Below are 19,113 nucleotides of genomic sequence, written 5' to 3' on the forward strand. Positions count from 1 at the left end.
GTACTACAGGTGTGCGTGTGTACAGTGTGTCCAGTAAAGAGTCAGTACTCCAGGTGTGTGTGTGTACAGTGTCCAGTAAAGAGTCTGTACTCCAGGTGTGTGTGTGTACAGTGTGTCCAGTAAAGAGTCTGTACTCCAGGTGTGTGTGTGTGTGTGTGTGTGTGTGTGTGTGTGTGTGTGTGCAGTGTGTCCAGTAAGAGTCAGTACTCCAGGTGTGTGTGTGTGTGTGTACAGTGTGTCCAGTAAAGAGTCTGTACTCCAGGTGTGTGTGTGTACAGTGTGTCCAGTAAAGAGTCTGTACTCCAGGTGTGTGTGTGTGTGCAGTGTGTCCAGTAAGAGTCAGTACTCCAGGTGTGTGTGTGTGTGTACAGTGTGTCCAGTAAAGAGTCTGTACTCCAGGTGTGTGTGTGTGTGTGTGTGTCCAGTAAGAGTCAGTACTCCAGGTGTGTGTGTGTACAGTGTGTCCAGTAAAGAGTCTGTACTCCAGGTGTGTGTGTGTACAGTGTGTCCAGTAAGAGTCAGTACTCCAGGTGTATAATGTTAGACAAATATGGCACTTAACATCGCGCTGGTCTGTGTGTTCTGTGCAGTTATCAAACTGCACCAGTGAGGAAACCAGAGTCTCTGTTTCTACAACTCACAGGAGGAACAGAGGTGAAGTTTAACTCCTGGACGTGGCTTTAAAGTTTTTCCATCATGAAATTCAGATATCAATATGTCTGAGACAGAGGAAAACTAGAACTGTTTATTAAAATCGGTTATGCACACAGGTCTTTAAAAAAACTAAAACATTATTTCTTCTGTATAAACATGCAAGGCAGGCCTGCTTTTGCAAGGAGGTACAAAGTCTTCTTTTTCTGAAATGAATCATTCTTGTTACAAAAGCACTGCAGTAGATCAGTACAGTGCAGGAAAGCCCAGTGAGATCAGGGTAAAACACAGTACAAAGCAGTACAGGCCAGTGAGATCAGGGTAAAAGCACAGTACAGAGCAGGAAAGCCAATGAGATCAGGGTAAAAGCACAGTGCAGTGCAGGAAAGCCCAGTGAGATCAGGGTAAAACACAGTACAGAGCAGGAAAGCCCAGTGGGATCAGGGTAAAAACACAGTACAGAGCAGGAAAGCCCAGTGAGATCAGGGTAAAACCACAGTACAGAGCAGGAAAGCCCAGTGAGATCAGGGTAAAAACACAGTACAGAGCAGGAAAGCCCAGTGAGATCAGAGTAAAATCACGAACACCAGGTGAGAACCCATGTGAACATGGGGAGAACATGCAAACTCCTTAAAGAGGGTCCCCGAGCCCTGAATGGCACCATGCTGTCCTGACTCAGAGATCCTCTGCGATAAACACCCCAGGCTCACTGCAGGAGGACAAGGGCTCCCTGAACCGCTTGACCAGTCCAGGTCTGGACAGTCTTTAAAAACAGAGGAGGTGACTCAGGGTGGTCTGCCAGACTAACTGGCCTGGGGCTCCCGGGACTGTGGCATGAGACCCCTGTTCTAGGCCCCAGGAACGTGAGGAGATCCAGTCCGCCAGTTTGACTCCGGCTCTGCCTACTGGGAAGCGTGCTGCTTTCCAACAACAGCGCCAGCTCTGTCTTCAGCTCCAGAGCCGCCTGGTGTTCTCCCCTGCACAGGGGACAGGAAGCGCCCCCTCGCAGCTCTGATAAAACACCCTTCAACTGGGAGTCGTCTTCCCCAAGAGTCCAGCTCCTTCCAGATCCGCTGGCTCGTCCTTGACCCGGTTCACGTCCAGCTGCCAGGGGAAGAGCCGGCTACAGCGCCCCCTGCAGGAGCTCTCGGGTGAGGCGGGCGAGACCGTCTTCTTGGGCCCGGAGCAGGCGCGGCGGGTCAGCGAGTCCCCCTGGCCTCTAACGAAGCTGCGGCCCTTCAGCAGTAACGAGCTGGCAGACTGCAGGGCGTCACTCGCGGGAGTCAGGCCCCTGTCGAACCCGGCTCCGGCCCCGGTCTCGTTCTGCTCGGCCGTGGATGAAAGCTCCTGATGTTGGATTTTACAGCCGGCTGGCCTGGTATTCCGCTGCAGGGAGCCATCTGGCCAGAGCCGGATCCAGAACCTCTTCCTGCCGTTTTCCCCGGAGCTCCGTCCCTGGGGCCCTGAACTCCTTCATTGGGACAACCCATATTGCACAGACATGGAAACAAAACACTAACACATGTGCTGCCTTGACAACAGTATGTTGAACCACGGATGTTATACAGGAGACCCCCTCACTGCTCCTGCAGAGCTACTGTCTCTCTGGCCTCTTCCAGCCTGGCTCTTAATTACTTAATTACACTAATTGGTCCAGATGAAGAAGGTGACTGGCTGGCCCTATAAACCCTGAGAGATCAGAGGAGCTCTGCAGGACCAAGGCTGGAGATTCCTTGCTATGGTACTGTTAAAGAAATACTACATAATAACTGGTTTTCTGGGCTTGTCCGCTCAGAAACCCCCAATCTGCCCTACGGCACCCCATATGACTCTCAGGGAGGAAGTTCGGTAGTCCCTCTGGTCCACAGATCCTCCAGGGCTGGAGCTCGGCCCAGACAGTCTCTGCCCATCCCCACCTGCCAGCCAGGACTCCAGACTGGGTTGGAGGCAGCCCAGTGGCGCCCCCTTGTGGTTGCTCCCTAGGAATTGCTGCTGAGGCGCCGGCGGATGAGGGAGGCAGGCTTGGTCTGGACGTCCTCCTGGTCACTCTCGCACTGTCTCTGAGGTGGACAGCAGAAGCAGGACAGTCAGCACCCCTCCATTACCCTACAACCACCCCTGCTGCCTTTCCTGTCCCCCCCACTCTCTCCTTTCTCTGCCCCTCCCATCCCCTCTCCCCCTTACCAGCTCCTGGTCCTCCTTCCCCGTGCTCTTGCACAGCAGCTGCAGGTGGCACAGTCGATTACAGGCCGACACCATCTTATAGGAGACCTGGCGAGAGGGAGAGAGAGGGGGTGAGTGTGAGGAACCGCAGTGTAGTTCCCCCGCTGGCCACCAGGTGGCGGCAGACGACAGCTCCTCAGTCGTTAATAATAAGTGCACTCGCTGGCCAAGCTAAACAAGGCCCTGAAGAGACGAGCTGGCGGGGATCAAGACTGGCCGCTGTCTCCTCGGGGGGGGGAGCAGCACTGGGGCTCCAGGTTCAGGTCCTGGGGTACAGGCACCCCCACATAGAGTCTGTACAGTCCCCCCGAGCCCTCCTGGGTTTCCCCTGGGTGCTCCGGTTTCCTCCCACAGATCAAAGACAGCGGCAGGTTGGCTGGCCTCCAGGAAAACCGCGTGGCCGCACGTCTGTCTGCCCGCGCAGGGTGCACCCCGCCTTGCGCCCCGCTGCTCGCTGGGACAGGCCCCGGCGGCCTTATCCGTACCCACCTTCCACTTCCTGCGCGCGTTGAACCTCCTGAAGCTCTTCATGTTGATGGAGGAGCGGCTCCGATTGTCCGCCTGCTTCCTGCTCAGCGGCTGTGCGGCGCAGGGACAGGGAGAGGGAGAGGGAGACGGGATTAGGAGAGAGGGAGACTCCCAGCAGCCACGAGCCTGCGAGCCTGGCCAGTACCTGGAGGGGTGGCTGCTGCTGGAAGAGGTGTTAGCGTGACCAGTAGGGGGCGCTCACCCTGCAGTCTGTGTGGGTCCTAATGCCCCAGTACAGTGACGGGGACACTATACTGTAAAAAAGGTGCCGTCCTTCGGATGTGAAATAAAACCGAGGTCCTGACTCTCTGTGGTCATTAAAAATCCCAGAGTGTTCCCCGAAAAGAGTGGGGGTGTTACCCCTGCAACCTGGCCAGATTCCCCCTTTCCTTTACCAGTCAGGGCCTCCTAATAACCCCCCTCTCTGAACTGGCTTCATCGCTCTGCTCTCCTCCCCACTGAGAGTTTGAGTGGAGTGTCCAGAAAAGATCTATGTAAGTGTAAGGAATTAGAATTATTATTATTATTATTATTATTATTAGAGAGCGGAGCTGTGCCCACGCCTGGCTCCAGAGTGTGCTCCCACAGGGGGCCAAAACTGGAACCAGTTCCCGAGGCCCCTCACTGCAGAGGACAGCGGGACAGCGGGACAGCAGCGACTGGCCCACAACCTCCCAGCAGCCAGGACCCCCTGTCTCTCGGGGGGGGGAGGGGCTCTGCCAGCCTGCCGCCTGAACAACAAGAACTCACCCAGGGGAAGAGGGGCAGTGACCTGCCGCTACCCACCTTGATCCAGGGGTGGACGAGGCACTCCTCCGCGGTCATCCTGTCCCTGGACACGGGGAGACACACAGATCCCGGGTCAAAACATGGACCCCACCCTTGTGAGAGTTTGTGGTCAACATAGTAAAAACACAGTACAGCCCAGTGAGATCAGGGTAAAAGCACAGTACAGTGCAGTACAGCCCAGTGAGATCAGGGTAAGAGCACAGTACAGTGCAATAAAGCAGAGTGAATTCAGGGTAAAAGCACAGTACAGTGCAGTAAAGCCCAGTGAGAACAGGGTAAGAGCACAGTACAGTGCAATAAAGCAGAGTGAATTCAGGGTAAAAGCACAGTACAGTGCAGTACAGCCCAGTGAGACTGCAGTCATCTGGCAGGTCTGGTCAGGCTCTTACTTGGGCTCCTTGATGAGCAGGTTCTGGATGAAGTCTTTGGCCAACGCGCTGGTCATGCTGAAGTAGTGATCGTCAAGCTCGTAGTTCAATGCCACGATGTTCGTCAGCGTCTCCTCGTCTGTCTCTCCTTGGAACGGAGACATGCCACTCAGCCTGCAGGGGAGATGGACAGGGGTCCCGGAGATTTTTAACAAGAGACGCGGAGGTGATCTACAGTAACTGCAGCACTGCAGAGCCACATCAGAGCTGGAGAGTCACTGTAAAGACACTCAGTCCAGCTCCTCTGTATCTTCACATGAACACTCCTTCATCATCATCAGAGCTGGAGAGTCACTGTACAGACACTCAGTCCAGCTCCTCTGTATCTTCACAGTAGAATTGACTCACAGTATGTAGGTAATGACTCCGATGCTCCTAGGAAACAGAAACAAAGAGAAAACATGGTGATCCTATGTGAAAAAACCTTGGAAATATCAAACAGTGAAACCAGAGAAAGCAAGAGGACAGGAGAGACTCTTACCACATGTCTGCCGCCACTGTCAGAGGTTCGAAGTTAATGACTTCAGGAGCTGAAAGGGAGAGGGGAGCAGAGAGGGACAGTGTTAATACTGACACTGACCGGACCCTGCTGGACACCAGCACTGCCCACGGCCTGGCAGAGAGAGAGAGACAGTCCACACTGACACTGACCGGACCCTGCTGGACACCAGCACTGCCCACAGCCTGGCAGAGAGAGAGAGACAGTCCACACTGACACTGACCAGACCCTGCTGGACACCAGCACTGCCCTCTGCCTGGCAGAGAGAGAGACAGTCCACACTCACACTGACCGGACCCTGCTGGACACCAGCACTGCCCTGTGCCTGGCAGAGAGAGAGAGACAGTCCACACTCACACTGACCGGACCCTGCTGAACACCTGCACTGCCCTGTGCCTGGCAGACTGGAACTGACCAGACCCTGCTGGACACCAGCACTGCCCTGTGCCTGGCAGAGAGAGAGAGACAGTCCACACTGACACTGACCGGACCCTGCTGGACACCAGCACTGCCCTCTGCCTGGCAGAGAGAGAGACAGTCCACACTGACACTGACCGGACCCTGCTGGACACCAGCACTGCCCTGTGCCTGGCAGAGAGAGAGAGACAGTCCACACTCACACTGACCGGACCCTGCTGAACACCTGCACTGCCCTGTGCCTGGCAGACTGGAACTGACCAGACCCTGCTGGACACCAGCACTGCCCTGTGCCTGGCAGAGAGAGAGAGACAGTCCACACTGACACTGACCGGACCCTGCTAGACACCAGCACTGCCCTGTGCCTGGCAGAGAGGGACAGTGTTAATACTGCTGGACACTCGCGCTGGACGCTGCTGCCCCAGGCAGAGGAGGGGCAGAGAGAGAGGTCTTGACCAGGAAACACTGCGCGGGGGCTGGGAGAGAGCAGAGGCGGCTGCGGGCGGAAAGTCTGGCCCAGGGGGCTGCAGAGAGAGAGGCGGGTGGCGGGTGGGTAGCAGGTTACTATGGAGACGGCGAGGGACAGGAAGTCGGCCTGTGACAGGATGAGGCAGCGCGGTCAGGAACGCAGACATGCTCTGTGAACCGCGGCCGCCGAGCAGAGCAGGGGAGACACGTCCAGCCCTGCTGACCCCGTGACCCCTGTGACCCTGGTGTCAGGGACAGCCTGAAGGCTGCACCACCTCTCCAGCGGGCATGCAGCCTGCCCCCTGTGCTCTATCACCGAATCACACTGCGCCACTACCTGCCGCACTGGTGACCTGGAGCCGAGTCTGCATGGTGCGCCACTGCAGTGACCTGTGACCCCGGCATGCCCCCTGACCCCCAAACAGCCCCCGTCAACCTTTTTCGTAACGGTCTCGCTGCAGGCTGGCCTGACGTACATCAGCACAGAAGAACAGTCACAGGAGAGAGGAGCCCATCGGCCTGTCCAGCCCGTCCTGGCGTTAGTAGTTAACCGATCCCAGGATTTCATCCAGCTGTGCGTTGAAAGAAGTCAGGGTATCTGCTTCAAGCACATCCCTGGACATCCTGTTCCACAGCCCCACAACTCTTTGTGTAAAGCAGCACCTCCTGTCCTCTATTCCTGTTCTTCGAACAGCACCGCTGGAGAGTTCAATACCTCCAGAGGAGCTGTCAGGTGACAGCTGTGCACAGACTTAACAAACATTGCAAACTGAGCGTCATGAATCAGTTAACTACCTGCCGACTCAGGAGCAGTGGACTGACACCTGCAAAGGTAACCACGCATGTAGCCAATCACTCTAGACCAGGGCAGCACAAGGGCACTTCTGTTTCACAGCTCTGGGGTCCTGAGCTCAATTCCAGAGGGGGGGGCCTTCTGAGTGGAGTTTGCATGTTCCCCCAGTGCCCAGGTTGGTTTTCCCTGGGGATTCCATTCTCCTCCCAGCATCCCAGAGATGCACATGCAGAACCCAGGCTTGAACCCACAATCCCTAGAATGTATTTTGCATCTCTCCATGGGAAGATCAGTTTAATAACAGGTGCAGGAGAACTCAGCTGGGAAGGCCTAGTCTAGAGAGATCAGCTCCCTTGTATTTCTATATTTGTGACACTTCACAACTGGATTCACAATCAGTGTGTATTTCTGTACCAATCCAGTTTTGCCACATAAACCCTCCCATGCAGGTGACACTGCGCTGCGGAGACACAGCGGGCTGTACCACTCACCGATGTACTGGGGGGTGCCGCACAGGCTCTTGAACTCCACCGCCTCGTCCAGGCGCTGGGCCAGCCCGAAGTCGATGAGCTTGATGTGGGGATGGGGCACCGCCTTGTCGAGCAGCATGATGTTCTCCGGCTGAACACGCCAAGGGAAAAGACCACGCGTGATTACAGCACCCGCGCGCACATGCACAGACAGGAACTACCCAATCACAGCCCTGGGTGCTTCTGTTGGTATCGGCCCAATATTACACTCTGCACTGCCAGAGCATCAGCTTTGGCCAAACCCCTGTCACGGGTCACAAGTCAAAGGTCACAGGTGTACATGGATACATGAGGCCTTATATATATATACACACAAGATGCAAACCTCCCCCATCTCTTTAACCCACCAGCCAATGCAGCCTGAGAACGCTTGCAGCTGTCTGAATTGACGCATGAGCCTGGTCTGCTGCTGCCTTCAGCGATACAACCACAGGCCTGTGCCCGTGCAAAGGCCCGAGCACCAGTGGCTATACAGAGCCAGCAAGGCAACATCAGAACAGTACTGGCGGCTTGGGAGAGTATAACGGGGTTCCAAACGCTCAATTAGTTGACGGAAACCTCGATCCCCCACAATCGAAAAGGGCCGGACATCTAGCGCCAGACACCCCGCGATTCTGTCTGTGGCTGCTGCAGCCCTCGCCCTGTCCTTGGCAGCGCTGAACTTGCTACTGCTTCTGTCCTCTTGCGAACGCTCGCTGCCTCATGTTCTTTAAATAACATCACTGGAGTGACGAGTTTCCAAATGACCTATTAGATCAGTGGTATTGAAACTCTTTGCTCCGTTTCCTCCTCGCTGTGCTTCGGCCGAACATTCGCTGCAGACTGCGATTCTGTCGCGCTCTGCCGAAATGGTGAAAACGTTCCACGCCGCCGACACTTTCACTCTGTGAAAGTGAGTGAAAATCTGTGAAAATGAGGTGGCTCTGTGGCTCAGGATCTGCGCCTGTGGCTGGGAGGTTGCTGGTTCAAACCCTGCGACCGGCAGAGGAATCCTAAGTGTTGGGCCCCTGAGGAAGGCCCTTAACCCCAGCTGCTCCTGGGGTGCTGTACAATGGCTGACCCTGCACTCTGACCCCAGACTTCTCTCTCCCTGTGTGCCTGTGTCTCCCCTGAGAGCAAGCTGGGGTCTGTGAAAAAAGACAAATTCCTGATGCAACAAATTGCACAGGGCCAAGAGAGTGATCTCTGCGGCAGCTGTACTGGACCCAGTCGAGTGCGTCGGTGCGTCGGTGCGTCGGTGCGTCGGTGCGTCGGTGCGTCCACATAAAAAAACGAGTTATGCAAACACAATAGGGCCCCGCATTATCGATTGTAATTCCAATATCGGAGCGATAATAATAATTCCATTTTCCTATTTCTGGGAGAATAACAGACTGGCCCCCGATGCATGGCGCACCCCGAGGTCCTACCTTGAGGTCGAAGTGGGCGAAGTGCTTGGAGTGCATGAAGCCCACGGCCTTCAGGATCTGCACCATGAACTCGATGGCGTCGGTCTCGGACAGGTTCTCCTTCTCCGCAATGAAGTCGAACAGCTCCCCTCCGCTGATCCTGAAACACAGACTGCTCCATCACTCCAGCTCACACAGACGACACGAGCCACCACCACTGAGCCACCAACAGACGGACACACACAGACACCGTCAGACAGATGGACACACTGCTGGACAGATGGACACACACAGACACCGTCAGACAGATGGACACACACTGTCAGACAGATGGACACACACAGACACTGTCAGACAGATGGACACACACTGCTGGACAGATGGACACACACAGACACTGTCAGATAGATGGACACACACTGCTGGACAGATGGACACACACAGACACTGTCAGACAGATGGACACAAACTGCTGGACAGATGGACACACACAGACACTGTCAGACAGATGGACACACACAGAGAATGTCAGACAGATGGACACACACTGCTGGACAGATGGACACACACACACAGACACTGTCAGACAGACGGACACACACAGACACTGTCAGACAGATGGACACACACTGCTGGAAAGATGGACAGACAGACTGCTGGACAGAGACACACAGACATTTGGACAGATGGACACACAGACTGCCGGACAGAGACACACACACAGTTGGACAGATGGACACACAGACTGCCGGACAGAGACGCACACCCACAGTTGGACAGATGGACGGGCACTGAGCCTCAGACAAAGGCTGACAGGCTGCCAAGCTCTCTGACTCCTGCATTCTGCTAATAACTGTGCAGCTCCCTGGCTCTGTCTGTCCCACTGCCTGGTGACCCCGCGCTCTGCGCCGGCCAGCTGGCTCCCCTAGTAAATGTCACGGCCGGCGGCGTCGGCGGTCAGAGCCTTCCTGCCGCATTCCGAGAGCAACCAGAGCCGCTGCCCTGATCCTCTGCCCACACGATCCACTGTCCTGATGCCATTCCCACCAGCACTCGGGATACAGGATCCCTCCCAGGAGAGGCACTGCCAGCGTCCTTCTGTCCTCCCTCATCCCTCTCTCCCCCTGCTCCTCTCTCTCTCTCCCTGCACCTCTCTCTCCTCCCTCATCCCTCTCTCTCCCTGCACCTCTCTCTCCTCCCTCATCCCTCTCTCTCCCTGCACCTCTCTCTCCTCCCTCATCCCTCCCTCCCCCTGCACCTCTCTCCTCCCTCATCCCTCCCTCCCCCTGCACCTCTCTCCTCCCTCATCCCTCCCCCTGCACCTCTCTCCTCCCTCATCCCTCTCTCCCCCTGCACCTCTCTCCTCCCTCATCCCTCTCTCCCCCTGCACCTCTCCTCCCTCATCCCTCACTCTGTTCCTTTTCTTCCACCCTCTCCTCCCTCATCCCTCTGTCCTCCCTCCCCGCTCCCTGCCTCCCCCTGCTGGACACTCACAGCTCCACGATCAGCACGACCTCCGCCCTGCTCTCGAACACGTCCTTCAGGGCCATGATGTTGGTGTGCTGCAGAGACTGCAGGACTTCCACCTCCCTCTCCACCGCCTTCCTCTCCAGCCCCAGCCGGCTCGTCGCATTCTTCCGGATCTTCAGGAACTTCCCAGCCCACGGCGTTCCCGTCGCCTTCTCCCGCACATGGCGCACCTGTCCAAAGTGACCGCTGGGAAGAGCCGAGAGGAAGAGGCGTTAAGAGAGCACAACATCTGTAAAGCAGACAATCTGATGCTGAGATATTCTCTCATGGTCGTCTGCGGAGATCTCACCTGCCCAGGACATCCCCAATCTCATACAGGTCCTCCACGTTCTCCACCTTAAACACTGCCATCCCAACTCACAAGGGCACTGTTACTGCATCCTGTACTGCACTGGAGCAGAGAGAGAGGACCACTGTTAGTGCACTGGAGCAGAGAGAGAGGACCACTGTTAGTGCACTGGAGCACAGAGAGAGAGGACCACTGTTAGTGCACTGGAGCAGAAAGAGAGAGGAGCACTGTTAGTGCACTGGAGCACAGAGAGAGAGGAGCACTGTCAGTGCACTGGAGCACAGAGAGAGAGGAGCACTGTCAGTGCACTGGAGCACAGAGAGAGAGAGAGGAGCACTGTCAGTGCACTGGAGCACAGAGAGAGAGAGAGGAGCACTGTTAGTGCACTGGAGCACAGAGAGAGAGAGAGGAGCACTGTTAGTGCACTGGAGCACAGAGAGAGAGAGAGGAGCACTGTTAGTGCACTGGAGCACAGAGAGAGAGGACCACTGTTAGTGCACTGGAGCACAGTTAGTGCACTGGAGCACAGAGAGAGGAAACACTGTTAGTGCACTGGAGCACAGAGAGAGGAAACACTGTTAATGAACTGGAACAAAGAGGGCAGATACTGCTCTGCGTTATTACTGAAATACTATTACTTCAGAGGAAATCTCTCTTATTGAAAAACTGTTACAGGGGATGTAGGGAGAGACCCAGTGAGTGGGCTGGGAATACCAACTTTTTCCTCAGTACCTGGACAGAAAAACATTCTTATCTACTGCATTTCTTTTAAATTTTTTGGAGGGCTGAGATCTTATTAGACAAGAAGCCTCTGGGTCTCAGAGCCGGACTAACTCGAGCACGCGCCCCGTCGGGTTTTTAAAAACAAAGCCAGCTGTCTTCATCAGAGCAGGACGGGACTTGTCTGTCTGCTGCTCTAAAACCCTGCCAGAGCCCTTCCCTCAGTTATAATTAGAGTCTTGAGATACACACACACTGACACAGAAGAGCGCTACCACACACACTCACACTGATGCGCATTCACACACATACACACACGTACTCACACTCACAATGCTGCACCTTCATTGCACACACTCACTCACACCGACACACACACACTGACGCACACACACTCACACCAACACACACCACAATAATGCCAACACACACACGCACATATACAATTATAGCAACATGCACACATACACACAGACACATTCACTCTGAATGGCCTGCGCGCGCGCACGCACGCACGCACAGTCCTCTGTCCCGGGCCCCTGGCCCATCCCATCCTGAGACAGGACTCCAGCTGGACTCAGGAGTCAGGAAGACATCTGGGCGGACCCCCAAACCACATCCCTCCCCCCCAGCCAGGCGTGACTCCTACAGGCCGCTGGTCAGGACTGGAGCAGGACGAGAGGACACTGTCTAACAGCCCACAGCAGTGTAGTGTCACAGTGCTTTCCATACCAGAGCTCCACTCATCACACAGGTCACAGGCAAGAGGCCGTCCAGCCCGTCTGCTAGTTAGTAGCTAATTTCCCACTGTTTCTGGAAAGAGATCAGGGTATCGGCTTCAACAGCATCGGGTTCCACACCCACACCCCCCTGTGTTTGAAGAAGTACTTCCTGTTCTTGGTCTTAAATAAACTTCTCCTTAGCCATAAAGCACAGAGATCACTGGTCCAGTTTGGGCCGGGTCACACTGTAACCCTACAGTCCAGAGATCGCTGGTCTTGTCTGGGTCACACTGTAACCCTACAGTCCAGAGATCACTGGTCCAGTCTGGGTCACACTGTAACCCTACAGTCCAGAGATCACTGGTCCAGTCTGGGCCGGGTCACACTGTAACCCTACAGTCCAGAGATCACTGGTCCAGTCTGGGTCACACTGTCACCCTACAGTCCAGAGATCACTGGTCCAGTTTGGGTCACACTGTAACCCTACAGTCCAGAGATCACTGGTCCAGTCTGGGCCGGGTCACACTGTAACCCTACAGTCCAGAGATCACCGGTCCAGTCTGGGTCACACTGTAACCCTACAGTCCAGAGATCACTGGTCCAGTCTGGGTCACACTGTAACCCTACAGTCCAGAGATCACTGGTCCAGTCTGGGTCACACTGTAACCCTACAGTCCAGAGATCACTGGTCCAGTCTGGGCCGGGTCACACTGTAGCCCTACAGTTCAGAGATCACTGGTCCAGTCTGGGCCGGGTCACACTGTAACCCTACAGTCCAGAGATCACTGGTCCAGTCTGGGTCACACTGTAACCCTACAGTTAATATTATTACAGCTGAAGAATCAGGATGCTGCACGATCAACCAGCAGGTGTCTCTCATGCCTCCATCCTCTACCCTTCTGCCTCCCAGTTTCACTCTCCGTCTGCCCCCCCCCGTTCCTCCCCCCTTTCCACTTCTCCCATTCCTCTCCGCACTCCTCCCCTACTTCCACATAAATGACACTGGAGAGCACCACCTACAGGTCGACCTGCACCGCTGCAAGCCAGACCTCCAGTGTGCTGATGGGAGTGGGAGGAGAGGGAAGGGATGAGAAACGTCTGTCCACCTGTGTGTATCTGGCTTCCCTCGAGTCAGCTGTGCTGCAAAATCCTTCACTGCACTGTGCTGCGCTTTTACCCTGATCTCACTGGACTTTACTGCACTGTACTGCACTTTTACCCTGATCTCACTGGGCTGTACTGCGCTTTAACTCTGATCTCTCTGGGCTGTACTGCACTGTACTGTGCTTTTACCCTGATCTCACTGGGCTGTACTGCACTGTACTGTGCTTTTACCCTGATCTCACTGGGCTGTACTGCCCTGGACTGTGCTTTTACCCTGATCTCACTAGGCTGTACTGCACTGTACTGTGCTCTTACCCTGATCTCACTGGGCTGTACTGCACTGTACTGTGCTGTTAAGTCTGTAAGCGGGCTCGACGGGCGCGGTCTTCCACACGGGACAGCCTCAGCCAGCCTAGCGCCGCCCCTGGAATGCCTTTGAATTCCAGCTGTGATCCCTGGTGGCCGGGCGCGGGCGCGGCCGGGCCCCCGAGGGGCTGTTTCTCAGCGCGTGCGCCCTGTGTGGGAACAGGGTTCCACGGCGCCCCACAACGGCCGAACGACCCGCGTCGCGCCGCGGAGAGCGGCGAAGGCACGTGGGAGCCGCCGGGAGCGCCGAGGGGCCGGAGGTGGATTTCCCACGCGGGACGCGTCGCGACGGCTCAAACCTGAGCGAGTGAACGGAGACAAGGCGCAGCGGCCAGATGTTTACACGGCCGAGGGCCGGGCTGCTTTCGGAAAGGGGCGCTGTGCTCTCTCTTCCAGAGAGCTTGTTTCCCATCGTCGTGACCGATCAAGTACAGCGCTGCCGGAGCTCAAACAATTGCTCAACATCCACGGGCTCACAGACTTTCGAGAAGGACTCGTTATCTCTCGCGTTTCCTCCGTCTCTCTTTCACACGCACCAGTTATTTTTAAAGCGACGCTCCGGGTCCGCCGCATCGCCCCGGCGGCGCAGCGGAGGGACGCAGAAAACTCCAGTAAACGCGGGGACTGCCCCCCCCCAGCTACGATAAACACCCAGGGCGGGGAGGGAGCGCGGCAGGAGGCGGGAGTTCACAGGGAAACCGAGCCCTACTCACCGTGACCACCGGGAACTCGGGCTGTCCGTGGCGCCGACTTCCTTCACCTCGCTGCTCCTGAGACACGAACACCAACGCTACAGAAGTGCGCCTCTGGTTTTAAGACGGGGGGGGGGGCGCTCTCTTTTTCCGGACAGCTGACTCGAGCAGTGTAGCTGCTCTCTGGTCACAGGCGGGTCCGCCTTGTCCGGCGCCCCGGGCGCTCCTCTCTCTCCCCCCAGACTCTCTCAGCGCCCCTGCTCTCGCTGTCCCCCTCTCCTATCAATTTCAATTCAATCTCCTATCTGTCTCTCCTACCCCTCTCTCCCCCTCCTGTCAATTCAATTCAAGGTGCTTTATTAGCATGGCTGATGGGGACAATCGGTGTTGCCAAAGCAAATAGAAATAATAAAATTAACACAAAACAAGAAACATTTCCCCTATCTCTCTCACCTACCCCTCTCTCTGTCCCCTTCTCTCCCTCTCCTATTTCACAATCCTCTCCCCTCCCCCCCTCCTCTCTCCCCTCTCCTGTCTCTCCTCTCAGCTCCCCCTCTCCTGTCTCCCCTCTCAGCTCCCCCTCTCCTGTCTCCCCTCTCTCAGCTCCCCCTCTCTTGTCTCTCCTCTCAGCTTCCCCTCTCCTGTCTCCCCTCTCTCAGCTCCCCCTCTCCTGTCTCTCCTCTCAGCTCCCCCTCTCCTGTCTCTCCTCTCAGCTCCCCCTCTCCTGTCTCTCCTCTCAGCTCCCCCTCTCCTGTCTCCCCTCTCTCAGCTCCCCCTCTCCTGTCTCTCCTCTCAGCTCTGTCTCTCCTGTCTCCCCTCTCAGCTCCCCCTCTCCTGTCTCCCCTCTCTCAGCTCCCCCTCTCCTGTCTCTCCTCTCAGCTCTGTCTCTCCTGTCTCCCCCTCTCCTGTCTCCCCTCTCAGCTCCCCCCCTCCTCTCTCCCCTCTCCTGTCTCCCCTCTCTCAGCTCCCCCTCTCCTGTCTCCCCCTCTCAGCTCCCCCTCTCCTGTCTCCCCCTCTCAGCTCCCCTCTCTCCTGTCTCCCCCTCTCAGCTCCCATCTCTCCTGTCTCCCCTCTCCTGTCTCCCCCTTTCAGCTCCCCCTCTCCTGTCTCTCCTCTCAGCTCTGTCTCTCCTGTCTCCCCCTCTCCTGTCTCCTCTCTCCTCCTCTCAGCTCCCTCTCTCCTGTCTCTCCTCCCTCCTCTCCCCTCTCCTGTCTCTCCTCCCTCCTCTCTTCTCCCCTCTCCCCTGTCTCCTGTCTCCTGTCTCCTGTCTCCTGTCTCCTGTCTCCTGTCTCCTGTCTCTCTCAGTGTGAGTACACAATCCCAAAGCTGCCCTTCTGGTCTGTCTGCTGTGCTCCAGAGTCCCTCCCTCTCTCTCGCTCCGACACGCCTCTCCTGCCCGCAGGCAAGCAGCAGCACACAGGACATACCAGAGCTCCCGCAGCGCTGCGCCGCCCCAGACCCCGTACCCCGCGACGCCCGGCTTCAGGGTGCCCTGCGACCTCTGACCTGCGACAGCTGCAGGGACACTGAAGTCCACAGACCGCTGGTGCAGGTGCAGCACAGCTGGATGAGCTCGTCAAAATTAATTAGCCGCCGGCGACCGAACGAGCTAGATGGCATAAACGTGAAGACTATAACGACCTGGCGTCTCAGGGACACGAGCAGGACAGACGCAGAGCAGAGCACCCTCCCCGAGCAGCTCGTCTGGAGACGTCTCGGCAGGAGCTCCCCCAGGCGCGTCCCGGGAGACACCAGGGTATCGCCTCCGACAACAGAGCTGGGCCGCTCGTTCCACACCCCCACCAGCCTGAGTGTAAAGACTCCCACACCACTGTCCTACACTGCGACACACTGTGGTAAACTGTGGTTTATACCGTAGTACACTATAACACACTATGGTATTGTAACGAATTTGGGCTCTAGGGCAGAATATAGCGCAGCAAACCATGACGTACTGTGGTAAATATACTGTAGTACACTACCACAGTGGTAAATATACTGAGGTACACTATCAGACGCCAGTAACACCAGTAACAGATACTGCAGTACAGTACCAGAGACTGTGGTAAATACACTGTAGTGCACCATCAGACGCTGGGGTCAATATACTGCAGTATCCCAGAGGAGAAGTCAGGGAAGAGTCGGGACACGAGAGGGGCGGAGACGCGGAGCGGCGGGAGAGGCGCTCGCGGGTACCGTGTTTCCCAGCGCGCCGTGCCGCAGGTGCACCCCGGGGAGGAGCTCTGGGGCTCCGGTCTCGGCCAGCGGCGCCCCGGAGGCGGCGGTGGGGGGTCGCGGGCCCGCAGACGGCGGAGGGGGGAGTGGGGGGCGCTGGGTCCGCCCTCGGAGCGGAGTCGCGCTGCGGAGAGACAGAAAGGCAAAGCGAAGTTGCACCTCACCGTTTTTTTTTTCCTGTTGTTGTTGCTGCTGCTGTTACAGGAAACAGCCCTGTTGCTCAAAAAGAAGAAAAAAAACCTCCACGCCGCCCCCGAGGGCGGAGTTTGTCTTTTAAGGTGGACCGGCTTAAGGCTCGCCGCCCAGGTGTCTCACCGACGACTGGCTTTGACCAAATAAGGCAGCGCGGGCTGTTTCAGGCTGACCCCCAGCGTCCCCGGGACGTAAAGAGCCTTTCTTCCGCACTGCTCCGGGGTCCCGGGTCTGGCTCCAGGCTCCGGAAGGAAACCTTCTGTGGGGAGTCTGCATGCACCCCGCCCCGCCCCCCGAGCTCCTAAGCGAGCGGCTGACCTCTCCCCTGTCGCTGCTCTCGTTATTACTCTCCTCAGGCTGCTGACTTCTGTTCCTGCAGCTCGTTCCTGTTTTACGGGCGGCACGTTCTTCTGAGCTCGCACACAGCAGACCAAGCGCCGCGCGGAGGGAAACGTCTTCATGGGACACTGCAGTGCGACTGGAAGAAATTACTACACAGCACAGCAGTCTGATCCTTTCTGATCCGCTCCTGGTTTTACAGTGCTGTCAGACCCCCAGTCCACTGCAGTCTGATCCACTCCAGGTTTTACAGTGCTGTCAGTCAGACTCCCAGTGTACAGCAGTCTGATCCGCTCCAGGTTTTACAGAGCTGTCAGTCAGACTCCCAGTGCACAGCAGTCTGATCCACTCCAGGTTGTGCTACCAGCTGCAGCACAACAGGCTGCAGAAAAGACAACATGTTGTAGATGTGTTTTAAGTCTGTATCTCACAATGGAAAATCATTCAAAACAATGCAGCCATGCTGAACGGGCCAGTAACCAGTTTACCTCTTGCATAAGAGCGCTGGAGGTTTTAGTAAAACCTGGGATGGATCGTCTCCCCACCAGCCGTAATGGATCAAACGACCAGCTCTGCAGCTGGCCAGTTCCAGAAGCAGCCAGCTGGTGGCGTCAGCAGGCCTGCGGTCGAGGCGTTTGGAGTGAGGTGCTGCGAAGGGGAACTGCAGTCCCAGTTCATTGACAGGACAGACGAACTGGACAAATTTCGAAATGAGCTCGAAACCGTGAACTTTGTGAGAGTGGTTGACGGTCGTCATGTTGCACAAACTGTGACATGACACGGCCTTTCCTGCTCCTTAAGTCACTGTACCATGATGTACAAGCGAATAAGGACAGGCTGTGCTTCAGACGTTTCACTGCAGAAACGTTCCAACGTGCTCTGCAAGCAGAGTTCACAAGTAAGAAGTGTTTATCTGCACAACTGTCCCGAAGTCGAGAGCAGTATTTCTATTGGACTGAAAGAGAGGTTCTCACAAGCCTGCCTGTTCACAGTGTCACAGGGCCTCAACACATCCCAGGACGATTTGTTGCCTCGTTCTGAACTGCAGACAGTAACAGCAATATGGAGCTGCACCCACCTGGACATTTAATCTAGTTTGTGATGTAAATTGGAGGTTTTACAAGTTACTGTACTCTGGGAGAGGAAGACCTGTCTGTGAAGATTCCTGACGGATCAGACTGGGAGAGAGACAGGAGGGATTCCCGATGGATCAGACTGGGAGAGAGACAGGAGGGATTCCCGACGGATCAGACTGGGAGAGAGACAGGAGGGATTCCTGAGTGATCAGACTGGGAGAGAGACAGGAGGGATTCTCACTGATCAGACTGGGAGAGAGACAGGACAGACTGACCGTAGAGTCCAGACAGACTGTAGTTTGCTCAGTAGAAGAGAGAGCTTTTAGTGTGACCCCTGTGTCGCTGCAGGACTCTGCTGAATTGATCAAATTATCAAAATCTGTTGCCAAATGATCAGAAACAGAAAAGCTGCAGGTCTGTGGATCTTCCGGGTCAAGACCAGACCGCCCGTGCCGATGACGTCACCGCGAGCGCAGGCGGCCCTGGAGACCCACGAGCTGCGGTGACAATTAGGGAAGGACCGTTAAGACACGCAGAAGTGACTACGTCATTCAGGGACAACAATAGTAATAAAGATTAACGCTCAGTTCCCGCTCCAGGGGAACCGCTCTTACCTGCCGAGGAACCGAAACTCCTCTCGGCCAACCTCCACGCGACGCGGAAGCCCGAGGGCTGCTGGTCCCAGCGGCCTCTGTCTCCCCCTGCTGGGCACGGCGCGGAAGTGCGCCCGAGGTTCGAGGTGGCTCTGAGGCGTAGCGCTATCGAGTTCTTGTACATCCGCTCTCACGCTGACGTCCCTTGTGGTTGTTTAATGAGCGCCACGTCCTGACGAAACTCACAGAGGGATCTTTGAGGCTACAGGGTTTCCTGGAATTTGTGTTCACTGCACTGGCAGTGCGTTTGATATGGAAGAGGTGCAGGTTAATTCCAGCTGTTGAGCCTGAGGAAGGAGTGTGTGTGTGTCTGCATGTGTGTGTCAGTGTGAATGTGTGTCAGTTTATGTGTATCAGTGTGAATGTGTGAGTGTGTGTGCTAGTGTGTGTGTCACTGCGTGTGAATGAATGTGTATCCTAGAGTGTTTCCGGTGTTTAGCAGCACTGGAGGCTCTAGAGGCACCAGGGGGAGCTGGAGGCT

General features: G+C 56.1%; 1 protein-coding gene across 7 annotated transcripts; it reads right to left on the minus strand.

Annotated features, from left to right (window-relative positions):
* Positions 1-731: 731 nt before the first annotated feature.
* LOC148640037 (death-associated protein kinase 2) lies at positions 732-18,771 on the minus strand. Of its 7 annotated transcripts, XR_015930581.1 has the most exons (14): positions 18,594-18,771; positions 16,334-16,496; positions 14,159-14,215; positions 10,209-10,430; positions 8,736-8,874; positions 7,288-7,417; positions 5,101-5,149; positions 4,968-4,994; positions 4,581-4,733; positions 4,189-4,234; positions 3,364-3,453; positions 2,836-2,922; positions 1,819-2,711; positions 732-1,786 (listed from the first exon to the last, which is right to left on the minus strand). XR_015930581.1 is itself a non-coding variant. In XM_088620704.1 (13 exons), the coding sequence occupies exons 1-13, from the start codon at positions 18,754-18,756 to the stop codon at positions 2,631-2,633; spliced, it is 1,407 nt and encodes a 468-aa protein (XP_088476830.1). In that variant the 5' UTR covers positions 18,757-18,771; the 3' UTR covers positions 732-2,630. The 7 variants fall into 7 exon arrangements, 6 of the variants coding, with proteins under 6 accessions (XP_088476830.1, XP_088476834.1, XP_088476832.1 ...); XM_088620704.1 differs by having other exon boundaries at positions 732-2,711; XM_088620708.1 differs by lacking the exons at positions 14,159-14,215; positions 18,594-18,771 and adding an exon at positions 10,534-10,630 and having other exon boundaries at positions 732-2,711; positions 16,334-16,608.
* Between the last annotated feature and the right edge of the window lie 342 nt (positions 18,772-19,113).

Source organism: Lepisosteus platostomus, chromosome 26 (assembly GCF_059453375.1).
Source record: "Lepisosteus platostomus isolate fLepPlt1 chromosome 26, fLepPlt1.hap1, whole genome shotgun sequence".
NCBI classification, from domain to species: Eukaryota; Metazoa; Chordata; class Actinopteri; order Semionotiformes; family Lepisosteidae; genus Lepisosteus; species Lepisosteus platostomus.